The sequence below is a fragment of the Bidens hawaiensis genome, unplaced genomic scaffold, assembly GCF_021521415.1.
Source record: "Bidens hawaiensis isolate Kalapana, Puna unplaced genomic scaffold, B.hawaiensis_p1.1 tig00061250_1, whole genome shotgun sequence".
Taxonomy (NCBI): Eukaryota; Viridiplantae; Streptophyta; class Magnoliopsida; order Asterales; family Asteraceae; genus Bidens; species Bidens hawaiensis.
The window spans coordinates 22,045-31,927 of record NW_027501030.1 but is presented as its reverse complement, the minus strand read 5'-3'; the positions used below and the strand labels follow the sequence as shown (position 1 = coordinate 31,927).

Below are 9,883 nucleotides of genomic sequence, written 5' to 3'. Positions count from 1 at the left end.
GGTTATGTACCAGTTGTTTGATAAAACGAGCGAGCGAAAAAGTGGAAGTTTGAACTCAAACCCATGCAATGATTGATTATAAACAAACATAATATTTAAACATTTACACCTTTCCAGCTCTGAATGATCTTATATCTAACTAGTTGTGTTCGGCTACAACTGCTTTCTGCACTTAACCCTTGAAGGCCAGATGCCCATCGCAAATTGCACTTATCTAGTTGCATTTATTAGCAGGTATTGTTGGCCCCAGTGGGTTTACGTAACTAGTAATGGGTTCTCACGTTTTATAGGAAAAAAGTTCTGTGTAAACTAACAAGTCTCATAACAATTTGCTTTTGTAAAACATAGCAAGAGTCTAGAGAAAGTTTGATAACCATTCACAATAGAACATAACAAATTAACTATTACTCTGCTTCAATGATTCTGCTTCAGCCACAGCCATCGGATCATCCTTGGCGTCGGGGTCATCTTTCTCACCTTCCCGTTCTTCTGCAAGTTGTTTCCTATGCAATTCCTCTGCAGCCTTCATTGTAGCTTGGTTTTCCTTTTGAATTCTTTGCATTTCTTCTTCTTGTTGCTGTCTTTCAAACCACGTGTCCGCATCGGCCCAGACTGTAATTCAAGAATCACAGTTGAAGTTAGTTCAAGAATATGAACAGTTAAATGCGATTCACATTTATGATTTAACTGCCAGCAACTAATAGATATGTTTTGACCGGACAAGAAATAGATTGTTTCTGAAAAAATGGCTTGTTTTGACCTGTGAACCCAGTTTGACCAAAACCCGCAAGCTTGTAAATGAAACCGAACAAAAGCATGTTCTTGTCCGTTCATTTAACTTTAACTGAAAAAGCAATTAAACGATCAGGGTTTTCTAGTTCATGTTCATTCTTTATGAAAATGAATACGTTTGTGTTCGTTTATAGCATAAGCGAACGGTTGAAAAAGCCGTGAAGAAACACCGACCCAATCAGGCACGGAAACCCAAACAAGCAATTCAGAAACCCTAATCTTAAAAAAAAAGACAATCATCAAACAATGATAAGAAACTAGGGTTTAAGTGAAACATAAACATACTAGGTTGAGCAGCCCAGCCCTGTTCACCGCCCTTAATCTTCTCCGGCAAGGCGTAATTGACGGTGAGTACACGGCCGTAGAGCTCAGCGCCGTCCATGTTATCCATGGCAGCCGCGGCATCTTCTCGCTCGAGAAACGTGACAAACCCAAAGGAGCGGTGCTTCTGCGTGGCCTGATCTAAGGGTGTCTTGACATCCTTAATGTCTCCGAAGGGGATGAAGGCTGAATGGAGTATGGTTTCGTTCACTTCCTCCGCCAACCCACCTAATTAAATATTAATTCAATTACAGGTATGAATATGAATATGAATATGAATATCGAATTAGGGAAAAGGGTGTGTTTCTTACCGACGTAGAGTGTGTTCTTCTGCACCTGTTGATTCATTCTTGTCTTCTCTGGAGAGTCAATCCTCCTACTAAATATTGAAACCCCACCCGACTGAAGAAAGCTACAGACGGCTAATCTAATGGAAGTGGTTTTTCTTTTTCAAATAAAAGAAAAAAGGGTTGTCATGAGTCAAGTCAAAACTGGGTTTTCTTTCATACCTTTTGTCTTTGTTTGGTCAGGACGGATTCGGGTCATAACGGGATTTAGGGTCACGATGGGTCAAGGTCAAACTGGTTTCAGATCGTAATGGGATTCGGATTACAACAAGATTCTGTTTGGATCGGGTTTCAGGGACAAGACAGGTTGGAGTTGGAGAAGGTTTCGGGTCAAAACGGGTTTTCGTATTTTCATATAACATGTTTGACTTGTTTGAAAACAAGTTTGTAAAAGTGAGGCGTATTCACCTTTTGATTTGGATCGGCTTCAAACACCGTCCAAGGGTCTTTCCCGTTGCTATCTCGCACCTATAGTACGAGTATAACCAATTGTTAGTCGGATGTACAATCCGGCTTAAGACATTTAGTCTTATTTTATAAACTTTACCTCGATGAACCTTTAGTTCAAATCTCTTTTGCTTAAAAACCTTTAGTTTAAAAGTAATTTATAAACCTTTAGTTTATTTATAAAACCCTATATTTCTTTTTCTCTAAGGAACGTATTCTTTTTCTTTTATTATTTAAGAATAGTTATTATTACTTAAATAATATTTTCATAACAAAAAATATATACTTACACACATATATATTTATCAATATTCATAATCGTATCTTTTGTTCTTTTATTTGTTATATTTACTTTTCTTTTATCGAGGTATCGAGTATAACCTCGACTTAAGGTTTAAGCCTTTTTATAATATTTATTTTGTTCGGGCATTACGCCTACCTTTGCTTGGCTTATAAACCCTAATGACTTGAGCAGCACTCCAACGTCGCTTCACTTTCTTGATCAACTTTTTTTCTTGATACACCTTTCTTGGCACGCCAACGATAACACAAATCTTTCACCACTTGACGATACACCTTTCGAGAGTAATCACCATATTGATGTCGATATATACAAAATCCTTCTTGGTCGATATGTTGGTGGAGAGTGGCACGAACTTCGAGGAAACGAACATGGAAATCGAGGAATTATGGCATGAAGTTCGAGACAGATCGAGTGTATGGTTTGTATAACTTAGAGAGATGTTAGAGAGAGAGAGGAGTACTGAATTTCGGTGTGATTATGGCTGAACCCGTGGCCTTCTATTTATAGGCAAATTTTGGATCCCGTCGCGGTACGTGACGGCCTCCTTGGCAAGCCCGTCGCGTATCGCGACGTAGGCTGCCTAAGTCACCATGTAGACGTGTCGCCACGTGGCGACACACTGTGCCACGTGGCACACGTGTCACACTGTGTCAGACCACGTCATCGCGATACGCGATGACGTTGGTTCAACAGCGATCGCGTATCGCGATGGGTTTGTCTTTTGTCCCGTCGCGTACCGCGAGAGGACAAGAAAACAGAAATTTTATTTTAAACCCTAAAGTTTGGAATTTTGACATTTTTGATCCTTAGACTTTGGAAAGTTATCAATTTGAAATCGAAATTTTCTCGATGTTACACTTCCCCACCTTGAAACAAATCTCGTCCTAGAGATTGCTTTACAAGAATAAGTGGGTTTATTTCTTTCTCATTTCCGATTCGAGTTTCCATGTATATTCGGGCCCTCTTCGTGAGTCCCATTTAACTTTCACAATTTTTAATGTTCGTCTTTTCAATTTCTTTAATTTCGAATATTCTATTTGAACTGGTTTTTCAATAAATTTTAAGTTTTCATTTATTTCAACATCTTTTAACGACATCGAAAGAGATTCGTCGGTCAAGCATTTTCGCAGATTTGAAACATGGAATATGTCGTGTATCCCTTGCATTTCCTCGGGCAGTCGCAAACGGTATGCAACAGTGCCAATTCATTCAAGTACCTCGAAGGGTCCAACGAATCGAGGATTTAGCTTTCCTTTCTTACCGAAGCGAATGATGCCTCTCCAAGGCGAGACTTTCAAAAGAACTTTGTCACCAACATTAAATTCCAACGGCTTACGACGGACATCGGCGTAACTCTTTTGGCGATCACGTGCCGTCTTAAGTCTTCCTCGGATTTGAAGAATTTTGTCAGTGGTTTCTTGGACTATCTCGGGTCCAGATAATTGGTTGTCTCCGGTTTCAGACCAGCACACGGGAGTTCTACATTTTCGACCATATAAGGCTTCGAATGGTGCAGCTTGAATACTTGTGTGATAGCTATTATTATACAAGAATTCCATTAAGGGTAAGTGGTCATCCCAACTTCCACCTAAGTCAATCACGCAAGATTGAAGCATGTCTTCCAACGTTTGAATTGCCCATTCGCTTTGCCCTTCAGTTTGTGGATGATAGGCGGTGCTAAGGTTTAGCTTTGTGCCTAACACTTGTTGGAAGCTTTTCCAGAAATGAGACGTAAAACGTCTGTCTCGATCAGAGATTATAGATAGTGTACTCCATGCAAAGCAACGATGGTGTTCACATAAATACGCACTAATCTATCCATTGAGTATGATTCATTGATGGGTATAAAGTGTGCGGATTTTGTTAATCGATCAATGATAACCCAAATTGCATTGTGTTGTCGAGTCGTTTTGGGGAGTTTGGTGATGAAATCCATGGTGATTAACTCCCACTTCCACACGGGAAGTTCGGGTTGCTGAAGCAATCCCGAAGGCTTTTGGTGTTCAGCCTTGACTTTCAAACAAGTTAAACATTTCGCCACATGCGAAGCGATATCTCTTTTCATCCCATTCCACCAGTAGTTTGGTTTAAGATTTTGGTACATTTTGTCACTTCCAGGGTGCACCATGTATTTGGACTTATGAGCTTCATTCATGATTTTCTCACGCAAGTCTCCAACAATTGGTACCCAAATCCTATTCCCGAGTCTAAGGATACCATCGTCACCTTTGACTAGTGAGTCAATGGTGCCGTTACGTTTTTCGTTGGAGATTTGGTTTTCATTGATCGCTTGAGTTTGGGCAGATTTGATTTGTTTGAAGAGATCGACTTGAAGTTCTAGCCTTAACGCTTGGACTCTTTTTGGCTTTTCGTGCTCTTTACGACTTAAGGCATCAGCCACGACGTTGGCCTTGCCTTCATGATAAACAATCTCACAGTCGTAGTCGTTGAGAGTTTCCATCCAACATCGTTGGCGCATATTAAGCTCTTTTTGATCGAAGATATGTTTTAAGATTTTATGATCAGTGTACACGGTAAATCTTACTCCAAAAAGATAGTGCCTCCATATCTTAAGTGCAAAGATTATGGCGCCTAACTCTAGATCATGAGTTTGTGTAGTTCTTTTCGTGTACTTTGAGTTGACGAGAGGTATAAGCGATTACTTTCTTGCTTTGCATTAGTACACGTCCCAAACCGGAATGGGACGCGTCACTAAGAACTACAAAATCCTCAGTACCTTCTGGCAAAGCTAGTATAGGTGCTTGGGTGAGTTTTTGTTTAAGTATATCGAACGCCTCTTGTTGTTCCGCTCCCCATTTTTACTTGATATTTTTGCGAGTCAAAGAAGTTAGGGGGACAACAACGCGGGAAAAGTTTTCAATGAATCTACGGTAATAACCGGCCAAACCTAAAAAACTTCTGATCTCGGTAGGCGATTTTGGGATCTCCCAGTTAGAGATAGCTTCAATCTTAGTGGGATCGGCCTAAATACCGTTGACGTTGATGATGTGACCAAGAAATTGTACCTCATGTAACCAGAACTCGCATTTTGAGAATTTAGCATACAACTTCTTGGTTCTAAGAATTTCAAGCAAAGTTCGGAGATGTTTTCATGATCATCCTTAGACTTAGAATAAATTAATATGTCGTCGATGAATACGATCACAAATTTATCCAAGTAAGGCTTACAAATTCGGTTCATCATGTCCATGAACGCAGCTGGAGCATTAGTAAGTCCGAATGACATAACGGTGAACTCATAATGGCCATACCTTGTTCGGAAAGCGGTTTTCGGAATATCTTCGGATTGAACTTTGAGTTGGTGATAACCAGAACGAAGATCGATTTTAGAAAAGAAACTTGCACCTTGAAGTTGGTCAAAAAGATCATCGATTCGAGGGAGTGGATAACGATTTTTGATTGTGACTTTGTTTTAACGCACGATAGTCGATACACATACGCATAGATCCATCCATCTTCTTGACGAATAGAATTGGTGCTCCCCCATGGTGATGAAGTCGGTCGAATGAAGCCTTTCTCGAGAAGCTCGTCGAGTTATTTCTTTAGTTCCTTCATCTCAGTTGGAGCAAGACGGTATGGTGCTTTCGCGATCGGGGCAGTACCGGGAATAAGATCGATCCTAAACTCTACTTCGCGATCGGGAGGGATTTCGGGAAGTTCATCAGGAAAGACATCAGAAAATTCGGAGACTACAGGTATGTCCTTTATCTCCTTTGGCTTTGATTCTTCAAAGACGTAGGCCATTAGTGCTAAGCATCCTTGATTTAAACATTTGTTAGCCCTAATCATGGAAATTATGCTAACTTGGCCAGCGTCCCTTATCCCCTTCAATTCGAATGGTTCGTCTATCGGGGGCTTGAAGTTCAACTGTTTTGCTATTGCAGATGACACGAGCAAGGTTGTTGGATAACCAATCCATACCAAGTACAATATCAAAACCAGCAAGTGCCATTGGTAAGAGTTTGATACGCAGAATATAACCAGCTAATTAAATTTTTCCGTTTTCAAGGGCTTCGGAGATCTTAACGATTTCGCCACTAGTAGTCTTGACGCTTAGAGTTTTATTTAATTTTGTTAAAGGTTCGTTTAATAGACTACAAAAGCTATAATCTATAAAACTCAAATTGGCACCCGAATCAAACAAAACTCTAGCATAGGTGTCGTTGACTAGAAACGTACCGGTAATGGTTTCCGGCATGTCAGCGGCCTTTTTTGTGTTGAGTACGAAGACTCTTGCATTTCCCTTCTTGTTCTGGCCACTTCCACCCGCACCACCAGTCGCCGGTTTGTTCTTTGGGCACTCAAAACTTAAATGCCCCATCTCTTTACAATTGTAGCATGTCATCTTTTTTTTCTAGCAGTCAGCAGCGGCATGACCCGATCTTTGGCATGATTCACACACAGTTGTTGAGGCATGTCGGCATTTCCCTCGGTGGCGTTTTTGGCATATCTTGCAGAATGGAGTGTTTGAGTTGAACCCAGATCGACTATGATTTGCGCCTTTGCCTTTGTAGTTGGCGCCTCCACTTTTTCTTCCTTGAGTGGTTGTTGTTGTTATCTTCTTGTCTTCTTCCTTGTTGCAGATCATTCCGCCCATCAAGTAACCAGCTAACTCCATCGCGGAGTCGGCAGTTTGAGGTAAATGAGACCTCACCATATCGCTGATTTCCCGCGGCAGTCCCCAAATATAGCGTGTAACTTTGCTGGATTCAGGATTAACCAGCTGGGGAACCAAGCGACAATATTCATGGAACTTGGTGTTGTATTCTCTAAGATTTGTCCCCACGACCTTGTGATTAAGAAACTTAGTTTGGATTTGGTCGGTTTCATGCATGGGACAAAACTTTGCCATTATCATCGCCTTGAATTCATCCCAAGAAAGATCGTATAAAACTTGACGTCCCTTACTTAGAATCAGTGTGTTCCACCACTCCAACGCCTCACCCCTAAACATTTGCGCGGAGTATTGCACCATTTCTTGTCGCGAACACTTGCTTATTATGACGATTGACTCCATTTCTGTGAGAACCCGTTACGGATCTAGTCGCTAATACGATACATCGATTATATACAAGATCTAAACGTTAAATTATTACTTTATTGATAAATAAGGATGAATACATTATGGTGGATGGAGAGCATAATTTAGATCTAGATCTCTCTCTAAATATGTACATCCTAATTATGAGCATGTAACCACCTATTTATAGGCCACATGCTCCATTTACAATAAATAAACAATCTAGACTATGTATAACTTATTCGAATGCTACAAACAACCATTTCGTGCACTAACAGACACCCCCTTTTCCGTAGCTATCGAATACTTTAATCTTGAATACTTTAACTGCAAATCACCAGTCATAAACCGTGCACTAACAGACACCCCCTCGTCTTGAGCTCTTTGTAGTTAACTTATTTGAAGCGCTTGGACTGCCAGTCTCTGCAACTATGAATTCCATGTTCGTGACACACATGAACGACTCGTTGGAATTGCATAGCCAGGTCGTAATCTTCTTGGCGTTCAAACAAAATCTGCTTCCTGTATAGCACGTCGTTGTCTGTCTCTAATAAATTAACCAACCACATCGGGTCGATTATCTTAATGAGCTCGGTCTGCAGTCCTCGACCACGAACAATAACGGCCTCGCCAGTACGATTGTCATAGTACCAACGGTTGAAAGACAGATAAATATCTTGAGGCATTGTCTTCACATGAACCTTTTTCATTGTCTTTGGCGGCTTCACTTTCAAGACAAGTTTCTTCCAGCCGGTCCTTGGATCAATCTCATCAATGCGCTTACGTCTTGGGACCTGGGGCTTTAAGAATTTGAAGCCATGATTGACCTCAAACAGTAAGTGTTGATGAAACCACTCAGCCGTTCGGTGACTCCCACGATTGATAACTGGACGTCTCGCGAGGGTACGTACATCCCAACGCGGTAGAGTTAAAACATCCATTATCCTCTCGTAATACTGGACACCCCTTTCCCACTTGACTATACATACTTTAAGGTCTGAATCATAGAGCCAGGAGACAATATCACCATGTACCTTAGAAACAGTCTTGAAAGTAGTCACCTGATTCGCCTCAATCCAAGCAGCAGCGGTATCTTTTCTTTCTTAATCTACATACCGATAAGCACTGATAATCTTTCCCACTTTCTGACGTTTGAACCATCTTTCTATGTCATCATCAGTCACTTCTTTGAGTGAAGGAACTGTTCGCTGCACAACCTTTTCTAGTTCGTCCTCAGTCTCTTTAATTACATCTTCGTGAAATACCGGAGCACCTTGATCAACGTTTGCGTGTTGATACAAGTCCGGGTACTCTTCAGCTGTCACATCCTCCATCTCAATCTCCTCGTTCTCATAAATAAAATTTGTATCCATAAATAATGGATCAACTTCCATTTCTTCCTCATTGATCACTTCGACATCGGGCTCAATCTCTAAAGCAGTCAACTGATCGTCATTCAGCCCAAGCAGAATCGAAATCTGTTCCCGTGTCAAAGATCTAATAATAAACTCACCGACCTCTATCTCATCTCTGTTCACCACACTTCTAACTACCCCCGATCCATCCATAAATACCACTGTGTTAGCTGCTATCATCTCAATTGGCTTGGCAGCTGTTGGATCTTGATAAATAATTATCTGCTTGCTCGAATCATCACCGCCACTAACACCTGCACCAGAGGATGAACCATGCGATTGTTTAGGCTCACCTCCTGCATCAGACTCGTCAGGATCATCATCGTTATTCTTAAGTTTCTTGAGGGCATCTTCTTTACAAGTTAATTGTAAAATCAACTCTTCTTGTTCCTTTAATTTCACCCCGTGAGACTCAACAATCGTACGTAACGACTTAGTCTCCTTCTGACAGAAAGAAATATAACTCATCATTAGACGTTGATTCTCCATGAGTCTTTCTTGAGTTTGACGGTCAGCTGCCATTTGATTTTCATATAGATGTAGCAGATTAAGCAGCATTTCAGTTTGACGACCTGGTGGCAAGTTGTATACAGATGGATGAACTGGTTGAACAGGTCCTTGAGGTCGAGTAATCCTCATGAAAGAGACATCACTAGGCGGAGGTGGAGGAAGAGTAGTTGTTGGCGGAGGAGGAGGTCGCATCGATGTAGCAGAAGATACTGTAGACAATGCAGCAGGAGGCCTCGGTATTTCGGATAACGCCATTTGAGGAATTAAACCGAGCCTCTCATGTGACACCAACGTCGTTGTCAAGGTAAGCATCGGAGTGCTAGTAGTTAGCGGCACCGCCGAGCTTTGAGGAGTTGATTGACGTGGTGGTGGAGTTCCAATAATTACCCCAGCCCCAGCAGACACACGGGGCTTTTTTGATGGTTCACCAGTAGCTACATGTTTACCTTTTCTTTTTCTTTCCAGCTGAGCTTTCATGGTGGCAGCTAGAGCAGCATCGACTGCATCCTGTTGTTCTTTAAGAGCTCGTTCACCAGCTCCACCATCACCATCATCATTGTCACCATCATCATCTCCACCATCATTGTTCCCACCTTCTCCCCCTTCACGCTCGGAATCCGAATCATCGTGGATCCAGCGCTCATTAGGAGGACATACGTAATCAGGATTGATTATATGACCAATCATCCGTTCATCCTGTGGCTTG

General features: G+C 41.4%; 1 protein-coding gene across 1 annotated transcript; it reads right to left on the bottom strand.

The window, feature by feature from the left end:
- Nucleotides 1-280: 280 nt before the first annotated feature.
- LOC143603327 (uncharacterized) lies at nucleotides 281-1,463 on the bottom strand. The gene is made up of 3 exons (XM_077080149.1): nucleotides 1,425-1,463; nucleotides 1,078-1,341; nucleotides 281-612 (listed from the first exon to the last, which is right to left on the bottom strand). The coding sequence occupies exons 1-3, from the start codon at nucleotides 1,459-1,461 to the stop codon at nucleotides 398-400; spliced, it is 516 nt and encodes a 171-aa protein (XP_076936264.1). The 5' UTR covers nucleotides 1,462-1,463; the 3' UTR covers nucleotides 281-397.
- Nucleotides 1,464-9,883: the final 8,420 nt, after the last annotated feature.

What these genes read in the sequence shown, in the direction of transcription:
- LOC143603327 (XM_077080149.1), bottom strand. Translation starts at nt 1,461, where the DNA reads ATGAATCAACAGGTGCAGAAGAACACACTCTACGTCG. An exon ending in GAAGAACACACTCTACGTCG is followed by an intron (nt 1,342 to 1,424) that starts GTAAGAAACACA and finishes ATATTTAATTAG; the next exon opens with GTGGGTTGGCGGAGGAAGTG. An exon ending in GGGCTGGGCTGCTCAACCTA is followed by an intron (nt 613 to 1,077) that starts GTATGTTTATGT and finishes CTTGAATTACAG; the next exon opens with TCTGGGCCGATGCGGACACG.